At 27.3% G+C, this 26,562-nt stretch overlaps 2 protein-coding genes across 6 annotated transcripts in view; both read left to right on the top strand.

Moving 5' to 3' along the window:
* The window catches only part of LOC115233107 (trypsin-7-like), a 3,736-nt gene extending 337 nt beyond the window's left edge, over positions 1-3,399 (top strand). For both annotated transcript variants that reach the window (XM_029803359.1, XM_029803358.1), the window contains exons 3-7: positions 264-352; positions 462-720; positions 846-1,013; positions 1,936-2,108; positions 3,074-3,399. In XM_029803359.1, the coding sequence (XP_029659219.1) occupies positions 270-352; positions 462-720; positions 846-1,013; positions 1,936-2,108; positions 3,074-3,101 (711 nt within the window). In that variant the 5' untranslated portion in view covers positions 264-269 and the 3' untranslated portion in view covers positions 3,102-3,399. The remainder of the gene's footprint in view (positions 1-263; positions 353-461; positions 721-845; positions 1,014-1,935; positions 2,109-3,073) is intronic.
* Positions 3,400-5,742: 2,343 nt separating this feature from the next.
* On the top strand, positions 5,743-26,174 carry LOC115233125 (transmembrane protein 114). Of its 4 annotated transcripts, XM_029803388.1 has the most exons (7): positions 5,743-5,953; positions 13,471-13,633; positions 17,130-17,373; positions 18,852-18,929; positions 19,338-19,475; positions 23,206-23,330; positions 25,355-26,174. In XM_029803388.1, exons 2-7 carry the CDS (start codon positions 13,601-13,603, stop codon positions 25,373-25,375), a joined length of 639 nt encoding a protein of 212 aa, XP_029659248.1. In that variant the 5' UTR covers positions 5,743-5,953; positions 13,471-13,600; the 3' UTR covers positions 25,376-26,174. The 4 variants fall into 4 exon arrangements, with proteins under 4 accessions (XP_029659248.1, XP_029659249.1, XP_029659246.1 ...); XM_029803386.1 differs by lacking the exon at positions 23,206-23,330 and having other exon boundaries at positions 5,748-5,953; XM_029803387.1 differs by lacking the exons at positions 5,743-5,953; positions 23,206-23,330 and adding an exon at positions 5,960-6,056.
* Positions 26,175-26,562: the final 388 nt, after the last annotated feature.

Raw genomic sequence — 26,562 nt, forward strand, 5'->3', positions numbered from 1 at the left:
GCATATATATATATATATATAAAATGGATAGAATACAAAATATTGTGTAGAAACAAAATAGCGATTTTTATTTGCTGCTTATTGGTAGTATAGAATAAAAAGTATATAATTTTGTTTTCTAGAACAGTAATAAATTAAAAATAAATCCTTTCTAAAACTTTTATTAAAACATATAAAACATACCATATCGGAACTTCGAGATTGTAACTTCTTTTGAATTTTGATCAAGATTATATCCTAACAAAATTTTCTTCTTTTTACAGTTGTCAATGATGTTGAATGGTATGTACGCATGCAGTGCTGCTATAATAAACAATAATTGGGCTGTAACAGCAGCCCATTGTATAACAGCGTGAGTAAGAGAATAGATTCAGAAATAGTAATTTCTAAAATCTTTACTATATAATTACATATAAGAACATATATATTTTTATTTTACTAATAGATATAATATATCACAGAGTTAATGATCCTCGTAAAGAAATCACCGTATACAGTGGATCCTCCATTCTCTACAAGAATTGCGTCGCTCATAATATTGTTAATTTTTTTATACATGAAAATTACGATAGCATGATCAACGACTATGATATTGCTGTTATCAAAGTAACACCTACGTTCACATACAATAGTTTTACGAAAGCAGTTGGCTTGGCTCTAGATAACGCCGAAAATGTCTTTACAGAATGGGGAATAGTTTGCGGTTGGGGATATTATTTGGTAAATAGGAATTATTATAACAATATAACGCTATATCAATATTGTATAATAATACCATTTTCTCTCTTTTTGAAGTTTGCTTATATATATGTGAAAAAAAAATAATTTTTATGAAATTTACACAGAAATTTGATGATGATAATATTGATCCAATTCTGCCCAAAACTCTGAAATGTATCATAATACCGTTAATAGAAAGAGAGTCATGTTGCGAAGATTATAAAGATAGATATGTAATAACACCACGAATGTCATGTTATGGATATCAGGATGGAGTCGAAGATGCTTGTAAAGTAAGACTTAAATTAAGCTATAACTTCTGTTATACAGAGTGATTCTAAATAAGTGCGAAACATTTTAGGAGATGATTCTTTCTCTCGACAATTAAGGGGAGTCTTTCATATAAATTTTCATATAAATACTCCTATATTCCTGAGAAATTATACTTCTTCAAAGAAGTAGGTAAAAATTATTTTTTTTTCAACATTTATTATAATTTTGTGTTGTTTTTGTTCCATTTTTTCCAATATTTACTATAATTTTGTTTTGCTTGTTTTTTTTTATTCTAAAATTCTTGTAACTTGAAAACTATGTTACTTAGCATCGTGCTGTGCATAATAATGTATTTTATTTTTATTTCTTGAAAACTATTGATTTTACAAAAAAAAAAAATAAAAGGAATAAAAAAGTTTCTAAAGAAATAAAGTTTTCTAACGCATATTTTTAGATGATCACATTCAGACCCATTAAAAAGTTCTAATAAAAAATTGAATAGGGGTTGCTAATTTTATCTTCTTATAACAATAGGAGGATTAAAAAAATATTAATAAGTATCCTTTTAACTAATGGAAAATGTTCACCAAATTTCATTTTTTAACTTGTCCTAAATTTGAGAAAACAGATAAAAACCTAATTTTTACCTCCTTCTTTGGAGAGGTATAACTTCTCAGGGAGAGATATAGGAGTATATGTTTATATGAAAGACCTCGTTCACCAAATTTCATTTTTTAACTTGTCCTATAAATTTGAGAAAACAGATAAAAACCTAATTTTTACCTCCTTCTTTGGAGAGGTATAACTTCTCAGGGAGAGATATAGGAGTATATGTTTATATGAAAGACCTCCTTTAATTTTCGACAAAGAATCATCTCCTAAAATTTTTCGCACTTTTTTAGAATTATTCTGTATATTAATTATTATTATTAATACAAATAGGGTGATTCTGGAGCAGCGCTAGTTAATAAGAATGGTATTCTGCTCGGTGTAACTTCATGGGGAGACGGTTGCGCCGAAAAATATTCACCCGGGGTATACACCAATGCTATATATCTTCGACATTGGATTAAAAATAAAACTGAAATGGATATTTCAGATAGTTATTACCATAGGTATGTATGTGTTTTGCAATATAATGCAAATTGTATCAAATTTATGTCTAATTCACACAATTAAGAAAAGTATTGTGTTATCACGTTTGATTAAAAGACACATTCAATGATACAGTATTCTATTACTTTTTCAAAGAAAAATAATAAAAGCGTCGAGTTTAAAGTCCATTCAAAAGAAATTGTTATACAAAAAATATTATTTTAATGTATATTTTATTGGTTAAATCTTTATTACTTTTTCTACAAACATGATACTAGAAAATTGAGCCAAATAAAAATAAGAATCATACATAGAGAATTTAATTCTTTTATTATTATGTTTTAATAATAAAATTGTTTTATTAAATAAAGTGCAATATGATTAAAAAAATTTAATAAAATTTAATAAAATAATTTTAATATTGAAACATATTAAGGGGACTAGGCAGTCCAAAATTTATGTCAAAATTCGGAAAATTGCGGCAGCCGAAAAGGTCAAGCAGCGCACAAACTCGTTTTCGCTCGAACACAGATAGTCTTAATCTGATAATAATTATTCTTATATAAATAATCTTAATCTTGAATATGAAATAATCGATTTTTTCTTGTTTTTAATTATGATTGCTTCATTTGTTGTGTGTAAAACGTGTGGTGAAAATACTATGCTGCTGGAAATCATTAGATAAAAGATGTATCAATAATCATACTTTAAAATTTTTCAAAACTTTGAACACCTTCTTTTCTGTTTTTTATTTTCTTTCCGTTTTGCATTGATAACTCAAATACAGAGACTCAAATCGACTTAAAAAAAATTAAGCATGTTTACAATATGTATAATTTCGGACTGAACCTCTAAAAAGTCTGTGCAAACTCTAGTTTTTGAAAAAAAATTAAATAGCACTTTTTTTCGAAAAACAAACTTTTTAAAAATATCACCATTTTATAACCGCTATTTTAATAATTTTGTTCTAATATTTTTTTTACAGCTTCAGTGCGGAACCAGATGTATTTTAAAGGATAATTTACAAGGAAGTCGCTGTATCTTTTTACTTTAAGTCAAAATTACTGCAAAACGAAAAAAAACTTATTTAAAAATTCTCTTCGATCCGGGCCATTTTTAATGCATATTTTCAACTAAAAAGAATTTTTTTTTATAGTTTATGATCCTAATAAACATTTTGTTAAAGAACAAATCTTGATTTCAATTCTCGATTTCATTTCTTTGTAATAAATTCTCCCCATAAAGCTTCATTTTCGACAAATCTGATTGCTTAGTCCCCTTAATAAAAGAATTAAATTCTACACTGCATAATTTTTGCATTTTCATTTTTAATTGGTGCAATTTTCTCTGATATTATTTTTGTAAAAGGGAACAATAAAGATTTAATCAACAAAGATATAAACAATGAAATATATATTAATGTAATTTTTTGCACAAACGCATAAACTTGGTATTTTTTTACATTTTTTAGAAAAAGTCATTTTTTAACAATTATACAGAAGCAAGCAAACGTTACAAGTTAATATCGAGAAAAGATTGGTTGTAGAAAAAAAAGTTTGAGAGGAAAACTGTTTGGTATCAAAGGAAACGTATGATAATTAGATATGCTAAGGTCAGATCAAGATTATTTCCATTTTTTAAATGGAAACATATGGATTTTTTACGCAGTCTTATAACCGTTAGTGACGTGAGACGAATCTAACGACCTATAATATAAGGCCATTCAAGGTCATTTCAAGGTCACAAATGAAGTTTATCGGATGTTTGCAAAAATGTATTGACGTCGATAGTGGACATTTTGAACATCTATTAAAATGAATAAACAATATTAACATAAATAAAATAATATTGTATTAAGATTTACTGATCATGTTATGTCATTCTAACGTAATTTTGGAGCATAAGATTATCTGAAGGTTACATTGTTATACATGGTTGAACGCTTTTCAGAATCAATTAGAAACTACTCATCTACCTAAAACCATATGATTCCATTAAAAAAAATATCGATGACTTTGAAATAATCTTCAAAATGACTTTTATATGATTTTTTAATTTTATCATCGTGTCTTCCCCTTTGAACCATACAACTTCTTCCTTAACTATTTTTTTGTATCTGTAAAAATAACGGATTTATTTAGGATATAAGAGTTAAATGACACTACATACATATACATGCGCGCGCGTGCGCACACACACACATTGTATATATGTATATATATAAAATATATATATATGTATACATATAATATATTTAAAATTAAATTTTCCAAGCTAGCAAGGTTCTCTTGTAAGAAGCTATGTAACTGTATCTTATAGTATCAATTATTAATTGCCTGTCATTTGAAGAGTCATGCACTGTGTTGAATTTTATTTATTTTTTAATATTTTCAAAAACGTTACACTTTTTATTCAATCTTATTTTACACATAAAAAAATATCTTAAAGAAAAGATCTATTACTGTATTTGTTTTTATAATTTATAGGACAAAAATATGCAGCTTGTTTAAATAAAAAGATTTTAAAATGTGTTCAGCTATGCGCGTAATATACACAATACGCAATAAATATATAATACTTTAAAAAGTAACTATTTCTTGTATTCTCTCTCTTTCTTCAAATCATTTAATACTTAAAGCATTGTAAAAACACATTGCGACTTTTGTTTAATATATAGAATGCATTATTTATATTATAGTATCTTGAAAAATATTATAATTATATTGTATTAAAGTTCACCTAAATTGATATTTGAATAATATTTGCAAGTTTAAAAAAAAAGTTTTAAAAAAAAGTTTAATTATTTTCTTTTCGAATTGACATATATTTCACTATATTGCTGTGTGTATGTATATACGCGCGCATGTGCGTATTAGTGTCCGACTAAAACCGCTTCTTTTAGTTTCGGCCGAAACCGGAACTTTTGAAAGAGTCTTACAAAAGCTCTATTAAAATTAACGATTTAAAAAATATCGTTAGAAAGTGAAACTCGTGTATACTTTTAAAATAAGATTTTATTAAATATTTTATTAAAGTATAAAAATATTCTTCAAGTACCCAAACAATATTATGAAATAATATACTATAAAGCATTATAATATTATAATATTATGATATTATTTATTAATTATATCATATTATTATTAATTATATTATCCTCGACTTTTAAAGTTACAAAAACAAATTTATAAGTTTATTCTTAAGTTGTCTTTACTTGAATCTAATAATTAAACTTGAACGATTTTATACTATAACATAAAAATAAAAGTTTCTCGGCCTTTTGACCCAATTGATTATTGTGTCTGTTCGCATAAATTTACCCAGCAGAGCTAAATAGCTGTTCGCTTGCCACACTAGTCGGCGAAGCTGACAAAAACTTCGTTGTAGCTTTCTATAATTGTGACTACAGTTTCGGCTCACGTCGCCGAAATTTTCTCTCAATTTTGGCCGAAACCGAAATTAAATCGAAACCCTGATTTTTGATCGAAATTGGCCGTAACCGAAAACAAAACCGAAATTTCGGTCGGATTTTATATATATACGAATAGTTTTCAAATTTATAATTTTATATAATTTTTATGTTTATATCCATGTATGCAGACGCAAAAAGTAAAGAATATGACTATTAAAGAAGTAAGTTGCCCCACCTCTCAATTGTAACTATTGCTGGTTGTGCTTCTCTTCTTAAGCTACTATTCACGTATTCAGTGTGAGATCAGTGTCAGACCGTCAATCAGTGCGTTCAGACGGTAGAGCTCCGTCTTGCGTAGTGTTATACTATTTTGTGAGGCCTGTCGCGCCAACCGAGGAAGAACGGTATTTTCGGTGTTTTGCGCTCGAACCACATCTCCTAAGATATTTCGAGGTGAGTCAATAGAAGATGGCAAGTCAAACGAGCAACCGGCTGCCGAACACGTGCGCGTTTGTGCTTGCGTCGTCAACGCACCATTTAGAATCGCATAAATAGGGTAATAAATAATAACGACAAATTTTATATATCATATTTATTCGAATAGAAATGACAGAAATTTTATATATTATATTTATCAATCAAAAATAGATTTATCCCAGCGAATGATTAAATGCTAATTTATAAATTGACATTAAATAAATGATAATTTATTACATCTTAATATTTAATATTAAATATTTTAGTAACTAAATCACAAATTAAAATTATGTCAAAATATAAATTAAATGGAAAGAAAATAAGGTTTTGTTGTCATTCTAAATGTAAATACGCCACTGATACATACGAATTAATATTGCAATTTATATGTATTTTATTTTATATAAAATTAAAGCTATAAAAGATACAGACAAATCCACAGAAAATTGTTATATATTTAGAAATAATTAATTTCTCTAAATTAATTCCTAAAAGATGGGTGGCGATAAGGGCCTCAATCGGCCCTAGTTATTTTTGTTTTATTTTTGTTATAAATTGATAGTATTACTAGTAACATTAATAAATATATAAGTTGTATTGAAATATTTACTTTTTATTTACAGCAATAAAAACATGATTTAGACATTTTCTATCCTTCTCAATAACTACTTAAACAAGACTGCAGTGGAATAATATTGATACATCCATAAAACAAATAAATAATGACATCAAGATAAATGAGATAGTTTGTCTCTTTAAATAACACTCGCAACAAAACATAAAACAGACCGTATCTTGTGCTGTGAGTGTGGGATAGATTTGTTTAAGTTTATTTTTTACTATCTGCGCATTGCAATACTACTACCAATTTTACGTATGTCTTATGTAATCATATATGTGTAAAAATCTTTGTGGTACACAAATAGGCTCTATAAAAAAACTGCGATTAAATGTTACAAAAATATGATTTTTTATGATTGTTGACTGTCAGACCCAAGTTCGCAGTATATTTAATGGATGGTGCCGAAATAAAAAAATATTTTTATACTTCCTAAGAGTCCATATCTTCTATATTTACTAAGATATGAAAAAAATTGATCCTGCATATTTAAGAGAAAGCAATATTTTGGAAACAACTTGGGGCCTTTATTGCTGTTCATCCTTTTTAAGTGAAATTTCTAAATTTCTAAACTAATAAATTTCTAAATATTTAAATTATGAACATACACAGAACTGTTTTTTATTTTGATACATTGATATTTTTTGTACTCGTATTTTACTATTTTAATTAAATTAAATAAGAATATTTTTTTAGAATATTGTTGTAAATAATGATAACAAATGTTATATAATTAAATTTTTTTTTCTTATTGTATTTATTATTTATTAACATTTATAATAGTATTAAAGAAATCACATCACATTAAGAAAAGAGTTGTATTATAAATATTAGCAAGAAGAGTCACATGATGATTTTATTTCAATACAGTTAGTATTAAATTATTATTGCTATTATTAAATTTGTATTGTTTTTATAAAAAAATATTTTTATATTTATATATATCCGATTTAGATACATACATTTAGTCATTTTTTATATATGTTCTTACATAGAAAAAAGAAGAGAGAAGAATTATGATAAATACAATTAAATTTTCTTTTATTGATATTTTTTTATTAAAACTTTACAACTATTATTATTTTTAAAATGAAAAATTTTTCTTTGTTACATATTTTTTATTATACATATAAAGATAAATTCAGGTTAAATAATATGCACATGTGATCAAATATAATACTCTCTTCCCTTTCCTCTCTCTCTTTCTCTCTTCTTCTCTCTTTCTATGGGTCTATTGTAATACTTTTGGCATTAGAATTCTATTAATGAGATTTACGTTTTTCTGTAATACATTTTTTTTTTAAATCGTATTTTGTAAGCTTTGTGTTATTAATTATGTGTTCTCCGGATATTTTTGGCAATATAATATAAAGAATAAAAGAAGCAGGAAGAAATGTTATTATACCACAGAATAAAGAATTTAAATTATGACAAACAATTACCTCAGCAGTGCAATAACAGACACGGGGGAAAAATAAAATAACAAATATAAAAAAATTGACATATTATATACTAATAAAAAAAATTATTAAATTTTCAGTATATATTTAATTAATTCAATTACTTACGTTGTAGAGAAAGTTAGTGAACATATAATGCTATAATAATTTTATAATAATGCTATAATAATGCTATAATAATCTTTAGATTATCAGAAAAATGTTCTAAAATGTCGATTTGTTAAAAAAATTAATATCGTTTTGCAATGTCTTTTTCATAACAGAATTTTGTTCTCATAATATTTTTTTCTTGTGCAGCTTCCAAAATATTTATCATTATCATAACAAGAATAATTCCTTTTTTCAAAATTTAAATATAATCTTGTAATATACAGGATGTTCCATGAAGATCTAAACGGATTTATATTGTTAAAACAATTCGAGAAAGAAAATTATAAGGCAAAATTAAATAATTTTACACGCTTATAATGGTTTTATATTCTTATGTAACTTTTATGCATTTTTATACATAGATGCAATTGCAAAGTACAATTGCACTTTTTTTTATACTGTTCTTCATATTTTTACGTATATCAGTTGACGTAATTTTTATCTTTCTAGAAAAAACTATTACAAAATTATTAGTTTAAAAGTCTAAAAAATTTTTGGTTTAGAAGTTATTTTAATTTTAGAAAAAAAATATAAAAAATATCGAGAAATTTGGTTATACACTTCGTTTTGCAACTACCAAAATCGCAATTTTTAATATTTGTTAATTCAACAAGCGGCAAAATGCTTTTAAAAGATTTGCCTATGAAAATTAGAATCTATAAATCTATTTTTTGATTATTTTAAAAGTATTCATTTATAAGAGAATATTTACATAAATAAAAAATTCATAAATCCCAAGCATACATTAGAAATAATCATAATACATATGTTACTTCCTTAACATATACACACATTAGAGGCTTATACAGAATACTTTATAGAGAATAAATTCGCTCAAATATAATATAAAATATTGCATGAATGGCACATAATAAATGGGGATCAATAATAATTTATGATTTGATTTGATTGGTAGCATTTGTCAATAATTATTTATAATTTGCTGTGGTTTTTAATGTTTTTTGGCTTATATATTTTTAGTGATTTATTCAATTAAGTAATTTTTTCAATGGTAGATAAAAGTGAAAGTATTATAACATTTAAATAACAAAAAATAAAAAAAACAGTTAATATTCATATGTTAACTTTTGTTTCCGAGATTTAAATAATCTATGTAGTTAACTGGAAATTGATAATTTTAAATAATTGAGTATAAATTACAAATAATTGACAAACGGTGATCAAATCAGTTAAAACCAAGAACCTGATTAGTTACAGAATTTATTAATTATTATTAATATTCATGGAGATACCTTATAATTGCTTGATTAAATAATATATTTAATTAAGTAAGGCAGTAATCTTCAAATCTCAATAAGTAATTATCTCAAAAATATTTTATTATATTGCCATATTTTTCTTTCTAAATAAAATGATTTTTGCATAAATATTTTTATATTTTCAATGGTTTCACGTGAATAACTGAGAACATATATTTATACCGGACATGTTATATATGCAAATAATTTATTATTATTTTCCGAGATGTTAAATGTATATTATTTATAAAATAAAAATTTTTATAAAAATGTCAAAAGAGGTCATTATTAACTAAAACATTAATATTTAACACAGTAGGAATTCAGATTCTGGATTAAGAACTATTAAATAAAAGCGAAATTTTGCTTGTTATGCGAAAAAGATGTTTATTTTAAAAATATTTTATAATTAAAATAAATATCGGCATTTTAATTTTCCATTTTTCAGAAAAATTTTTTGCATTGGTATTTATTAGAAACATGTACAATAAGTCACATAAGTATTTGAATGATTTTGAATTAAATATTCAATAATTTAGTATAAGATTATATTAAATTAACCTTAAATAAGTAAAGTGTTAATTTACATCATTTTTAAAATATTTTTATTCAAATATTAGATTTACATATATTAAGTTTTGTATATATTAAGTTGTATATGTTAAGTTTTATATATATTAAGTTTTAAAATATTTAACAATGTAAATAATGTTTACATTTCTTTGAAATATTAATTGTGTGTGCATGAATATAATAATAATATTGAAACAATTAAATAATAATTAAGTGGAAAAATTGACAGATAAGAGGCAAGGCATGAATATCGGTGTGCAAACTTATTATTGTTAAATTTTATTAACTAATGTGTATTAAAAATGTATGTTTTGGTAGTTTCTTTGTCCATCTTCAACATGGATATAAATATATAAAGATTAAATCAGAATTGTAAAACTAGACATATACGATATTTGCAATCGCAGTCAAATGTCAAATTAAAAATAATAATCAGAATAAAGGCTCACTAAAATCCGTGCGGAATCTGTACAAATAAGTGGACAGCGTCCAAACATCATCGCCACACGTGTATCGTCGGTGGATTAAAATAATATAATTTATATTATTTTTTTGGTTTACAATATAAATTATACAATATTATAATCCACCGACGATATACGTATGACGAAGGCATTTGGACGCTGTCCACTTATTTGTACATTCCACGCGGATTTTAGTGAGCCTACATTTTGCCTAGATAGCACAAGAAGACTAAAAGACATTTTAAAGATATCTAAAGAACGATAAGACGTCTTTAAGTCGTCTTTTAGGGACACGTGCTGTCTGGGTGATTATTATTTTTAATTTGAAATTTGATTGCAACTGCAAATGTTATGTATCTCAAGTTTTACAATTCCAGTTTAATCTTTATATATTTATATGCATGCTGAAGATGGAGCAAAAAACAGTCCGAAACGTACATTTTTAATGCACATTAGTTAATAATAGTAATAAATTCGCGCATCGATACTTGCGTCTTGGCTCTTATTTGCCAGTTTTTCCTCTTAATTGTTCTTACCTTGAGCCTATTGCTGTTATTATCGAATTAAATAAAAACAACATATTCGTTACATATTATGCAATTTTATAAGTTACTGTAATAAAACATTACATAATATTAGTATTGACACAATATTGGGTTACATTTTGTTCGTTTACATTATACGATGTATCTATTATGTATACATTTCCATCTGTTTGGACAACATTTTAATTTATCATATAATTTTTGCATTTCAGTTAACATATAAATTCTAAAACAATCTAATTGTCTCTATCCGATTTAAAGTTATGTTTATATCGGATCCTGTATATTGTTTTTCCTTACAAACGGTCTTCGACAGCATGTTATATTTGCGTTAGTTTTTTTCTAACCGTCAGACTGTTGACATCGATGTCGCCGAACATACATGCTACAAAAGATGTCCCCAGTCTTATTTTTCTAGTTATCGCGATTTAGAATCTATGTATTCTGTGTCTGCCGAAATAAGCAGTCGTCTCGATTACACTATTATACGAAATAAATCTCAGAAAACACCTCGTCTCGGTCTCGAATCACCTATTCTTTCGTTCTAATCTCGAATTGAATTTCAATATCACTAATGACCATCAGTTTCGCGTAATAATTGTATCTTGTATTCATTTTTTTCTCTTTCTAAATTTTATTACATTTATCTAGCCTAAATATATCAAATTTATTTTAATTTAAAAAAATGACACGTTTCTAAAATTTGTAAACATATGTTTTAGTAAAGTTTAATCATTTATTTCATTAATGTATTATTTCTTCTAAGGAATTCGATCAAGTTATTTTCACAGAGAATTTTCTAGCATAATAAATTTGATTGTCAACTATTTTACAGCAAGTCTTGAAGTCAAAATATTGATTTTTTTAAATATTTATTAACAAAGATTTATTCTTGATTTATTATGAAAAAATTGATAATGCCAGCAAGTCTTAAGTAGATAATTATTTACATTAACACATCTTTCCGATGAGCTTGATCATGATATATGTTGAAAAAAGAGGGTACTGAAAAAAACATTTTTTTAATGGCTTAATCGATAGTCTCATATTATATGTTAAAGCTCAAATAATTTTTAAATTATGTTGAGAGTATCTAAATAGAATATCTAAGTAGAGAAATTAGGTAAAAGAAAATTAGCCAATTCGCTCGAATACAAGCTCGCGGCGAGGAGGAACAACCCATTATATTTTATAAAAGTTATATTATATATATGCATATAACAATGTCGAATAAAATATGAATATTTCAAAGTACAATTATATATATAATCTTTCAATCGTATAAAAAGATTGATTAAAAATATGGCACTAAAATATTCAATTTCAAAAACAAAGTTGTTTAAATGCATTTCAAAAACATAAGAGATTTGAATGTACCGCGGACACTATCTTTCTAAGAATTAATGTAAAAATTATTCAAAATATTTGTGCTTATATTATAAAATACTGTTATAAATATTATACATATTATCAAAGCATCAAATATCAAAAATCATATATAAAGTATCAAGCTTTTACTTTTAGGTTCGTTATTTATGCCTTTTAAATAAAACTAAAGAAATATATAAAAATCTAAAAAAATTAAATAAAAAAAAATGTTTTTAAATAATTAAATTTCTAATTAATAAAAAAAAATTATCTCAGATCACAAATATATATCAATTTTTTGAAAAGAAAAGATATTTAGTACTTAAACAAATGTTGAGAAGAACGCAATTACTACTGATTTACAATAAGAGAAACAAAACATATAATTGTGATTTGCATTCTCGATTATTTTATATTATTACTAATAACGAATTATTGTCTAATAACGATTATTTGATTCTTATTGCGACTACATTTCCCTAAAAACTATAATTTTGCAGAAAGATATGTGCGGAAAGCTACAATGTAATATGCTTTTAAAGCTGCAAAATTGTTTGCCTTTTTTATAACGACAATGAAAAATGTGCAAGCAACAGAATTTTCCTTTTAATCCGACTTCTTCTTCAAACACTATTGGCTAAAATATGATTTTCGCAGATAGGAATCCATTTTAAGCTACAAATACATTAATCTGTAAAATTTTGTCGGAGTTGCATCGAGATACTGATTAAAATACGAACGTTTTACAATTTTTTAGAAACATTATCTCTCTTTCTTCCTTCTATTATCAAAATGACTGGAATTGAAAATTTTGCTTAAAATATGGTTTATTTTAAGAAAATTAGCTTAAAAAACTTGATCTTATCTCAAAGTTAAAATGTTTGGCAAACTTTTCTTGTAAGTTTATTGGTTGGACAAATAAACAAAATATTCTATATTATTTAGTATTTTATTTAATTTTCAATTTTGTTTGAGAAATATGACAAACCTGTTGCACCTATCCCATAAATATAAGAATGTATTCTTATGCATCTGACCTTTTTCTATCTTGCCAGGTTGTTGGTCCAAGTTAAGTTATAAACACCGACTGTAGTGAACGTCGTAGCAGACATTATCGATTTATCGCACGTGCCAGATACGCATTCTTGAATTGCTACCAAGAAACAGGGAGAAACAGAAAACGACATGGCAGGTCGAATGAAGGCATTGTACAATCAGGTATTACGTAGAATAAGAATCTATTTATGTGGGGATACACATATCATTTAAGTTTGATAGAGATCTTAAGCATTTAACTAAACGCTAGTATAATTAGCGAATATATTTTATGGTATTTTAAATTAAAACATCAATTAAAATTTGCGACAACAAATAGAGATCTACTTAGAAATTAATACACAATAATAAATGTTAATAACAGAAATACAAGATTTGAATATCAATAAATAAAATCTGAAACGTTAAAGCACTTAGAAAGTTATATTAATTTATGAAATTAAAATCTATATAAGGTTTATAGTATATCTATATATTTATACAGGCTTATGTATGAATTTCACAAAATCTCTAAAAAAAATATTGCAAATTTTAAAAAGGATTCCGGAATTATTTACCGATAGAATGCAATTTTCATAGTTTTAATTTATTTTTATATTAATTTTGCACAAATTTACGAACGTTTTTAAAATAAGATCTCCCTGGCTGCGTTTCGGTATTCACTGACAGTACTGGCAGCACTGTGTGTCCGTTCCGATATACACGGCAGTAGTAGCTTTCAAAGTTTTCGTGTTTATATATGACGTCATAAATTTTGTCGTCATTTCCTATTTTCACTACTACGGTTCGCGAGGTGAGTGCAGTCGCGGTAAAAACATGGCGGCACCCATAGAAGAGTTGTGTTTATAGACGTAGAGGACAACAATGAATATAAAGTAGTTGTAAGTGGTAAAGATGCGGGAAAAGCACAACGAGGTACCAATGCCATTAATATAATAATGAATAATTTCAATATTTTCATAAATGTGAAAAAACTATTATACTTATTTTATAGACTATGGCTTTTGCAACATTATTATTACAAGAGGCTGAAAAAAGGGACACTATGCAACCTGTGCTGTACAACCTACATTTCAAAGCATCACTAATTACTAATGAACGTAAATATCAGATAATAGGAGATACTAAATATAAATGCATATAAAATGAGTAATATCAACTATATTACTTTTAAGTATATATAGTGAATATAAAGATGAGTTTCATAACGGCAGATGTACTGTGAAACAATACTGGGAGAAAATAGCAAAGATTATGCAAGACAAAGGATATGATGTAACAGGCTTAAAATGCTCGACGAAATTTCAAGCCCTGAAACAAACATACAAAAGAATTATAGTAATAATTAAAGAATTATATAATCACAATAACAAAAGTGGTGATAACCCTAACAAAAGAGAATATTTTAAGGCATATTTTGCATATTTTTAAAACTTATTTTTAAGTAAAGACATATGCATGTTGTTATATATCTATACACTTAAAAATTTGATTATAAAATTTATATTTAATTATAGAAATAAATGTAGAAATTAAATATAACGTATTTCTCTCTCTCTCTCTCTCTTCCCCTCCCTCTCTTTGTCTCTCTGTCTCTCTTTCTCTCTCTCTCTCTCTTTGCTTCAGATTATGCAGGGATTATTTGCGGATAAGTCGTGGGTGTAACCATTGGCACTGGCTGGATCTGATGTTAATCAAATTGAAGAAGAAAAAGAAGAAAAAGACGATCCACCAGGAAAATGTAAGATTAAAATATACCTTGTATGTACATGTAAAGTAAATTTAATATAGGTGAACATTTTATGATTATAATTTCAGGTATTAAAAGAAAAAAATTTTAACACATTTATAGTGCAATATATAGCAAGTAATAAGGAAGAATAAAAGAAGAGAAGAGAGATTCGGGAAAAACAGCATAATGAAAGAATAGTTGCGTTTAAGCGGATTAAGAATTTAATACAAATATACTATTAGAAAAAAAAATAATTATGTTATATGGGATCAAAAAGAAAAAAATGAATAGAAGTTTTTATTTTATATTATAAAATTTGAAAATTAAAATATTATATTATATGATATACTGATGATAAGATTTTATTTTGGTTTTTGAATCATTTCTTTTTCTGTTTTATTGTTTTAATAAAAACGTAATATAGTTCATTACAGTTAAGTATTAGTATATTAAACAAAATTTATAGTATTTTTCTTTTAATTCATAGCATATGTATGGCTGTAATAAATGTAAACCAAAACAATATTTCCGATTAGTATTATGAAGTTGCAATAGATATATGTAAGGATATATATAAAACAAAAGAGTCAAAATATGGTGTGCAATATTTATGTCATAAATGTTCAATTATTTTAATAACAAATATAAATATACAAAAATAAAAATGATTGTATTTTTCTTTATATTTTCTGAGAATTCCAGTAAAAACATCTCGCGAACTCAGATACCATCATAATTTTTCACTGAATGACGTCACATCGTTACAATACTTACAATGAATACCGAAACGCCGTCTCTGTCTCTCGAATAAGCGTCGGACTCTCAAGATCTATTTGTCTATTGTTTTTCTTATCTAACAGATGCGGCTCGTCCGCATAAAAATTAAAATTTTTATGTTTCCTATTTTATCCTTTTTAGCCGCTTTGAAAGTAATTGTGATAAATTAATGAGATTTTTGCGGTTAACATGACATTAAACTAACATAATTTGAACAATTTTTGATAAAACACATAAACAAAATTTGTATTATGTATCTAATTATAAATTATCTAAATTATTTCGTGTTTGATGTTACATTAAACGCAACAATTTTATTAATCCATTACAATCAGTTTCAGAAAAATAAAATACAAAACAAAAATTTAAGTATTTTATAAAGTGTTTACATTCGTGAGTTAATATAGATAAAAGAAAGTCCTTATAAGGTATACTTTGGAATACTTAGAGAACAGAAAAAGATGACTAAATATTTTAAGAAAGTCACGAAAGTAAAACATTAAATATTAAAATAAGAAATATAGCTCAGATTGAGAAAAATAAATTTGACAAAAGAATATTAACAATATGAAGCAAGACGTGACAAAGGAAAAGGAAGTCACGGCCAAGTTCTCGGAAGCTGACAATAAGTAAGAGACAGACTAAACAAGCGGAGCACGATACATGCTCCAGTCAGGGTCACTACACTCACTCCTCTCAATCTAATTAATTAATATTTAAGCCAAACGCGAGATGAACCGGCGCTCATTATTTCTTATTATCATTCATTGCTCGCTATTGAATTATCGTACGTATCGCGCCCAATCACTGTAACTGCGAATCACGACAAGTGTATAAAGTGACGCACGCACGCACACACGTGTAGTATATATATATACACACACACATTTTTATATTGTAAATTATTACATAAAAAGATTATTTTAATTTATACTTTACATTCCCTTAATTAATTTTTTCATTTGATATAAATATATATTTGTGTCTTAACTTTTTTTTAAATCTATATTTACCGATTTTGTCCTAGATATTTCAAAAAATTTCTGAGATATTTCCGGGATGTTTTGTTTTATGTGAATTTACTCACAAATATCTATATCCGTTTAAAGTAAGAGAAATATATAAATATTGTACTAATATTTCTGCTAGGTTATTTTTGAAAGACGACTCCTTCTGGGTTGTACTGCTCTTGTGGGACTGTCGTTATGCATATGGTCCGTGGCTATAGGAACTGATCATTGGTTTGCAGTAAAATCACCTGATGATCAAGGTTTACCTCTGGGAGGTGATAAAGTTGGCAGAAGATTGATTTATAAACACACGGGTCTCTGGAGAAGCTGTATCACGGGATTGATGCCCGTATCGGAAAACTCTACGAACTTAACGCAATATAGTGAGTATGACTTAGTTTTTCACAAAACATAAATAACAAAAAAATTTTTTTTTAGATGATTAAAATTATCTTAGTTTTGTAAATATAAATTTATATAATTATATGATATTTTATATAATTAATATTTTCGCTTCAAAGTGCAAGATTCTTCGTCCTAATTAATCCTTCGAAGTGAAAATAGTGTCAAACGAAATGTACCCTTCATTGCACTTTATACAACTATACTTTTAGAAGAAATTTCAGAATTGACTAAATATCATTAATATTGTTATGTAAAAAATTTCTATTATCTACAGAAACTTGATCTGTAATAATTTTATTAATGAAATCTATTGTATAACAATGATGGAATTAATCAAACTTGCGAAACATTAAGTACAACAAAATTTATTTTAAAAGTATAGTAGTATATAAAATGCAATGAAGGATGCATTTTGTTTAACATTAGTTTCACTTCGAAAGATTAATTAGGACGAAGAATCTTAATTGTACTTTGAAGCAAAACTAAAAAAAACTAGCTTTAAACATACTTCGAGCATATTTCAAGTGCAATATCATGGATATATTTGATGATATTGATCATCAAAGGCAATCAAAGTTTGGAAAGTAAATGCAGTGCGTGATCGTGGCTCGCGAGTATTTTGAAATAGAATAGACTTCTTCTTCTTCTTTTTCTTTTTCTTTTTCTTCTTTATGATTCTGATTACGCTTCTATATAGAATTTGTCTATACGTCAGTCGGTGATATAAAATAGAATAGATACTTTTGAAACATAATATATAACACGGTAGTCATAAATGTACCTCTAAATTAAAGGCACTATAAATGTGCGATGAGAATATGACTGACTTTAATCGTGTAGTACATTTATCTGCACCTCTGAATGTGGCGCTATAAATGTGCCGATAAATTTGAGCTCAGAATAAGGGCAATAGTATTAATCTTTTCAAAACGTGTGCGCATAGTTACGAGTACTTTAAATCATCAGATATCGATAACAGCTAGCTCAAATGAATTCTTACTAAGTTTCTACTAGATTTTTACTTAAATGATAGCTTGAGAAATTTTGAATTTTATAAAATGTTTTAATTATTATTCTACATATATCATATGAACGGGAATACTGCAATATAACGCGAAGTCCCAATACAAAAATTTTCTCTTAGGAGAATCCCGGAGTGACGGCTGAACTTCAACATTTTGCCTACAAAGTGCTTTTTTTTATTTTTCTACAATTTTTTTTGGCCGAGTTACACAATTTTGAAACTAAATCTGTATTTTTTAGAAATAATGCCGATATTCGGCGAAAAATGTTTGCAGATAAAAAAGCTATCGGTAACACGTTAAAGTTGGAATTTCAAGCTTCAAAATGCTAGTCTACAATGACGTTTTGTCGATATTCGACAAAACATCATTTCTAAAAAATAATACATTTAATAAACTTATTAACAGTTTGTGTATATATTATTATTTTTCAGAGGAATGCGAGTATATGAATATGTTTCCGACAGAAATACAAATAGAATTAGATCCAAGTTTGAATTTGATAGTACTGAGTAAGTATACCTAATTAATCCACATAATTTGGAAATTAATATATTTATAAAGAGAGAGAGAGAGAGAGAGAGAGAGAGAGAGAGATTTGTAATTATATGCATATAATTACAAAATATTATACAAAATATTATATATGATTGAATTGTATGAGCTATATCATTGTATGCTATATTATCAGTGCATTTATTTCATTGAACGCCATAAGTAAAATAGCATAAAAGTGCATTTGCTGTTTTTAACAGATTAAGTTATTTCATAAAACTGCATGTACACGAATTATCTTGCACACATAAAAGCATACACAAGTTATCTTGTATAAAAGCATATGTGTACTATATGTGTAATCCTATTGTATGCGATCTAAATATGTATTCACAGTCTAGCTTGATCAATTTATGTATTTTCAGATTACGCCAAGACTCAAGTCTCATTTGCTTTAATCAGCCTTTTCATAATGGTGATGGGTTTTTTCTTTTCAATTTACACATTTCTAAATCCACGTTATATGTTTAAGCGTCTTGCTGGAGGAATACACTTCATAACTGGTAATTAGCATTACATAATAATTATATCCGTATAATAAGTTTTTAATCTGCAATAAGTTTTTAATCCAATTCCGCATTTATAACTTAAATAATAATTATATAAAAAATATGAGATGGTTATTCCGAAATATCGCGTGGATTGTCCGTGGTCATATTGTTATTGTATTATCAGCAATTATCTAATTGTAACTGCAATGACGAAAAGCGCATTGATTTCTCACTTTATCATTTATTAATATAATTTTCTCTTAGAAATATTTTCATCGATTAAAAATAGTTGTTCAGGCAAATGCTTGTTGGCTTCTTTAATTAAAGTAAATATGTGTGTGTTGTTCTCCTTTCAATTATTTTTTTACAATTTTAAATTTAGATGAATATTATACGAGGCGCGGCTATTAAATAACCGGACTAAAGCTGTATAAAATAAAACAACAATCATAATGGCAAAATTAATTTGTTTTGTTCAAAAATTATATCCTTTCGGTATCAATACAGTCGAGCACAGTCAAACATTGAATGGATTGATTTCTGGAAGCTCTCTTTCAGAATTATTTCAAGCACCCTCGCCAAAACCGCTTTGAGCGCCTTAGAATGCTATCGTAGTGAATTCTTTTAATTGGAATTCTCAAAATGGATTTTTGGAAACAAGATGCCAAATCCGGCGAATATGGCAGATAATCAAACACTACACGAATGTTCGAAGCGAGTAATTTCTTAGTCATTTATTAGCGCATGCGACACAAACCGAGAACAGATCTTCTGTTTGTTTAAATCTTTGTATAAAATGTTGCGGATCATATCTTTAGAGATATTCCGATTCTACCACTAACATTCTCACATTTTTGCATCAATTTTCAGTAATTTGCACATTTTTTTTGACGGGACCCGATTTCGAAGCTGTTTTCGAACGCCTTGATTGTTCGTTGTCTCCCACATTTTTTCAACCATTCCTAAATATCTTTCAAATCATTCAAAAACTTATGTACACAATAGGCAATCATTCTGAAAAACCTATCAACATTTATATTTACATTACGTTTTACGTTTGTATCATGTTTTCCCAAGTTTCACACAATATTTGATATTCACTCTTTGTTTCATTATGTTTTCGCGGCGACATCAAATTTTTACTGACTCTTTCAATCGATATATTTCATGATGCGTACATCCGATAATAATGAAATTTTTACAGTTGATAAATCTGACTTGAAGCTTTAAACAAGCACTTGTTGATAGTTGGCACTCACACAAAAAATAAAAAAATCAATCCGGTTTTTTAATAGCCGTACCATGTATATCTTCATCCAACATGTATATCTTCATCTAAGAGACATTGGCCCGTATTCTGAGCAGCACATTATAGACCTTTTAAAGGCGTAGATAAATTTCCTAGTAACACGACTAAAGTCAGTCATATTTGTGGTTATAATGTCCACCAGTTAAAGAACAGATGTTCAGTAATAAATTTACTTTATTAAAAATATGTATAACAAATGTAAAGTTTTCTACTCCTTGACTAGATGTATTGGCTTCTGCATAGACGATGCGGCAACGCTTGCCGTGCAGCAAAAGGCCACGCCAATCAATCTATCTCTCTTATGGAAAAGTTGTAAGTTGATTGCGTTGCTTTTTGCCGCGCAGCCAAAATGGTGCCGCGTTCTGTGTGCTGGGTATCGATTCTGTAATTCAAGTGAGGGCAAAAATTACGAAAATGAGCGAATTTATTAGGTTTGAATTTATTAGGTTTCAATAAAGTTATAAATTTTCTAATAAATTTGCTCATTTTTGTAATTTTCATCCTCACTTGAATTACAGAATCGATACCCAGCACACAGAACGCGGCACCATTTTGGCTGCGCGGCAAAAATGCACGCTGGTGTCTGGAACTTGTTCAAATGGTAATCTGTGCGATGATTGATTTATCCTAAGGAGCAGCTGTTAGCTAAGAGGTACATTTATGACTCAAATGTTGTATATCATGCGTATTGCGTGTTTATGGCGGCATTCTAATTGATCATCGAGTGGTCAATTACGACTTACGTGCCATAACTTATTGTTATATTTGAAAACCTTTCTTTGCTTCGTCTTTCGACGCGACTGCAATACAAAACGCAAAGCAAGTATATAAAATACGATAATTATATTAAAAATGTTGATATAAAAAGATATAATTTAATTATAATTTATTATATATATTATACACTTTTTCACAAAAAAATTGAAGCACCCCGAAGAAACCATCGGATCTGAATGAAACTTGAGATTTATTATTGGGGTGTATTAAAATATTGTATATATAAATTACAGTATCAAATCAATACACAAGTTTATTGCAGTATAATTACATATATTAAGGTAAATCAAAAAGTAAAGGGACTTTTTTATTTGCCCGAACAGGTGGCTGGCAATGATTTCTTTATGATTTATCATAACTTCAAGTGTATTTGTCCGGAATGGTAGTTTGTTGTGTAGTTCTTTTTTATTGTGATTTTATGTCAATTTAAAATGAATGCTCCATTATTCAACAGCACCAAAGAAGAAATGCGAGCAGTGATAGGTTTTCTTTACTCAGAGAGAGTGAAACCTGTAGAGATTATTCGCAGAATGCAGTAACAATATATCGTCAAGAAATAGAAATAGCGTCGATTTGGAGCAGCAACTTCATTGCATTTGGCATAATATGTCAAGGAATAACATGATACCTTTATTCGAAACCAATCTACGCCGTGCATCAGCCTGCATCGCAGCCAGAGATGATTTTACAATGTACTAATGAGTACTAATTACATGTAACTATACTGTAATAAATTTATGTATTGCTTTAAAACTGTAATCAATATTTTAGATTAATACCCCAATACTACATCTCAAGTTTCATTCAGATCAGACGGTTTCCTCGTGACTCTTCGATTTAAGATGGCAGAGAAATAGACAAAGCGTGAGAATTCGCAGAAAAAAAAATATAACCGTATAATTTGTAAAAAACTATTGCACACTAATAGAAGATAAAAGTGGCAATGCAAAAATGCAAATAGTACACAAAAAAGCAGAAATGAAAGGATTTAGCAAAACATATAAAAGCGTTGGCTCCACGAAATTGGCTGACAAAGTTAAACAAAACCGAAAGTAACGTGCCAATGTTTGAAAGTAATGGCAAAGAAAAATGTTACAGCATACAACAAATATTTGAGAAGCATTAGCAGTAGACCATCCATTCTTATGTGTTCGGATATGGATTACAACGTTGCTAAAATTTATTCCAAGAATTTTGGTATGGATAAAAACGTCTACGACACTGTGATGGCCAATTAAATTTTATATAAAAAATTATAAGCTATAAAAATTTGTGTATGTATGTGTGCGCGCGTGTATGTTTATGTATATGTATTATATATCTACTGACTCGTGCGTGTATATGCATTTATATATGTAAATTTTGTATTTTGTAATTTTGTATATTTGTACTATAATAGAGCATATATGTAAATATTTTTTTTAAATTTAATTTGTTTAATTCTTATTATGTATATATTTAGAGACGCAGGGTTCAATTGAATACCAATCAATATTAAGATAATAAATTAATATTGGATTCTGTGACTGGGAGGTAAAATTTACAAAAAATATTTTTTAATATTATATAAACTTTGATATAAAATAAGCAAAATAATTTTTATTATTTTAAGCACATAATATTATTTTTTTAAAGAGAACGTTTATACTTTTGAAGGAAGCCAATCTGCAGTCAACAAGGGATATATCTGCCATCCTGAAGAGCCCATTGCAGGACCTTCTTTTTTGGTCAACCCATTAGAAGACGAATCTGATAAGCTTGTATCAAAGAGATTTGTTGGAGTAAGAAATTAGTTTGATCAATGCGCCCTTTAACAGAGCTGGAAACACACTTGTTTTATTTTCGTAGACCGCGCCATGCTTTGGATGTTCTGATTTGCGATTCGCCCTAGCATGGCGCTGCTTTGTGCACGATTTCTTCTTTTGTTTTCTTCTTCTTGCTCTCCCTGTTTATCTGTACACGCGCATTGTATTGCTCTCTGTGATATTTAGATTCAAATAAATATATCATTTCTTATAGTGTATAAAGGTATGCTCTGTGAATCCTAATTTAACAGAGATAAAAAAAAAATTATTTTATACGAGGAGGCTCTGGTGGAAGTTCAGAAGAAAAAGCATGAGAAAGCCATATGGAGCTTATGAAACTAGAACATGAAGCAAAGATACAATCTAGATACAGAACAGAACAAAAATTAAAATAAGAATTACATAAACTACAAATAAAAGAATTTTAAATTTAAAAATATCAACTCAACAAATATCGACGATAACTCAAAATTAAAATTCAAAATTTATTAAAAATGATTATTACAAAATCTAATGCTTCATGGTCGATTTGTTGCAAAACTTTCTTTTCAAAGAGAAAAATATTTTTCCTTGCTGTCACTTCTACTGTAAAAACTTCTATTTATTTTTCTATTTCTATTTTTTGACATATTTCTAATGTATTGTCACTTTATAATTATAGAAACTCGATGTGTATCATTTTTATTAATAAAATCGGGGAGGCTCCGTTTGCCTAATTTCCCGATTGCCAACGGCTTCGTTTGTCCATATTTTGCCGACAGCTTAATTTGCAATATTTCCGATTGCCTACAGAGCGATTGTCTACAAGCATTATTGTGCACATGTAATAATTAAAAATATGAACATACGTTTGCACACATGATTTTATTACGCACAAACACATTGCACACGTGACTTCATTGCACATATGTAGATTGCGCACATGATATTATTGCGCACATTGCACACATCCAGTCCACTCAGAGCATCGCTACATTTATCGTATCATTTAAGGCACTTTTATCGGCACATTTAGCGATAAATATGAGTTCAGAATACGGACCATTTTATGTCCTATGACTTTTGTGTAAAACATTTTTTTCTAAAATTCATGGTGTTTGAAATGTCAGAATATTCTGTTCCTTTTTCTTCACTCTATATATGTGAAGAAAAATATATATGTATGAATGTATGTGGGTGAATATGTGTACACAACACACGCGTTTTATATGTATATATATATTCACTTTGCATAAATATGTGAAATCCACATAAAAAAAGTAAAAAACGCCACATATATCTTTCTCTCCAGCCAAGATAACAATTCTTTACAAAAATAGAATCTTTACAAAAACAAAATTTTTTTAGCAAGAAAGCACTTTTTTAAAAATATTATATTGAAAATATTATACGAACATGGCATTGAAAATATGCATAAATTAATGAAAAAATACTGAATTCATAAAAGCAACCAAATATTAAAATTGTTATTAAAAAAATCATAATTTAAAATAACAGTTTTTTATGAAAATGGCATTAAAAAAGAGAGAATTATAAGTTAATAGCATGAAAAAGTGCTGAAATCACTTCAAAGTTCAAGCATGTTGAAAACTTTACAAAAATGGTATTAGAAAAATATGTTAACCAAAATAACAATCTTTTTTACAAATGGAATTAAAAAAATAGATTTAAGAAAAAAACAAATACATAATAAATGTTTAATTTTCTTTTTTCTTTTTCTTTTTGCTAGCGAACAATAAGTTGTGGCAGAAGTAATTTTATTTTTAATAATATATAATATAATTTTAAATAATAATTTTAAGCATACTTGGTCACTCTTATGACTTCAATACTTTTTCACGCTATTAATTTGTATGTATATATTTCCTGATGCTATTAAAAAAAAAATTTTTTTTTTGTTAAAGAAATTTTATTTTTGTAAAGATGTATATATGTATATATATATATGTAAATATATAAAACTTTAATTAATTTTGCGCTTTTCTTCATTCTTTTTCTAGCCGCTTGCAACATGGTGGTGATACAAGTGCTGCTTTCTTCAATCGAGTATGAAAGTAAACATGTCTCCGCAACCTTTCCAAAGGGTGCATTGATGAAATATGATTATTCGCTTATTCTTGCATGGATCGTGTTTATGTGCAATCTTATGTCTGGCCTCGTCTTCATGCTTTTCTCAAGGAAGAGAAAGAGAGATAAAGCACCTACGGAAGAAATAGCTATGGCTGATGAGCCAACAATAATCGGACGTTAAATTTTTCTTGTTACTGTTATTGTCATTAATTTTATTCTTATTGTTATTCATTAAAACTAAAAGATTTGAGCGTGAATTATAAATAATGCTAGCTATGTGAATATGCCTATAACTAATTTTTATATTTTTCTTCCTTATGACGAACTGATGAAAAAACAGAGCTATTGTACATAATATTAGAAAAAGTGTAATGAATAAATTTACACATACACTAATTAATATAACAAGAAACTTTGAAGAATTTTTATTTTGTGCAAAAAAAAATGTAGAAAATTATGATCGAGTAACTATGTACATACATTTATAAATATATATACAAGGTGTATATAAAGGGACAACCAAATATTTTGTAAATATTAAAAAAGGTGCTTTAAACAAAAATTGTAACGTTTCAAGTGATGCATAATAGTATTGTCTTGATCTTGGGTTACTTTAAAGATTCAGTAAAAATTATTTAGAATTTTTTTAATAGAAACTCCCATTTTTTATATTCTATCTGATGGTCAAAACGATATGTATCATATTATAGCATATTTCAAAATAATATAATTAAACTCTCTTTTGTTAAGAACTTTCTAAGTTATGAACTGCAAAGTTACGATACCTTCCGCCGGAGAAAATGAGGGTGACTCGAGATATGTCATATAAAGATACTGTACGATTAGATTTATTTTTAATACTCTTTGTGGATATATGTGTGCGTGTATGCATGCATACACGCGTATGTAGGATGTCAAAGATCTTCGGAACTTTGTAGTTCATCACTTCTACAGTATTTAATGACTCCAAACTTTCCATCTATCATGCAGAGATCAAAACTCCGTAATTTGTTAATTCTACAATATATATTTAATGACTCCATTTCTCCACAAATATGTCTATGTACGAAGTGTGATCAAAAAATACCGTGAATGCCGCTCCAGCGCGTCATATAATTGAAAGAGGGGAGGAAAACTT

Source organism: Formica exsecta, unplaced genomic scaffold (genome assembly GCF_003651465.1).
Source record: "Formica exsecta isolate Colony F162 unplaced genomic scaffold, ASM365146v1 scaffold160, whole genome shotgun sequence".
Taxonomy (NCBI): domain Eukaryota; kingdom Metazoa; phylum Arthropoda; class Insecta; order Hymenoptera; family Formicidae; genus Formica; species Formica exsecta.

Excerpts from the sequence above, each read along its gene's own strand:
- LOC115233125 (XM_029803386.1), top strand. The coding sequence starts at position 13,601 with ATGGCAGGTCGAATGAAGGCATTGTACAATCAG. Across the intron at positions 13,634-17,129 it reads TGAAGGCATTGTACAATCAG|GTTATTTTTGAAAGACGACT; the intron begins GTATTACGTAGA and ends TATTTCTGCTAG. Across the intron at positions 18,930-19,337 it reads TTTGAATTTGATAGTACTGA|ATTACGCCAAGACTCAAGTC; the intron begins GTAAGTATACCT and ends ATGTATTTTCAG.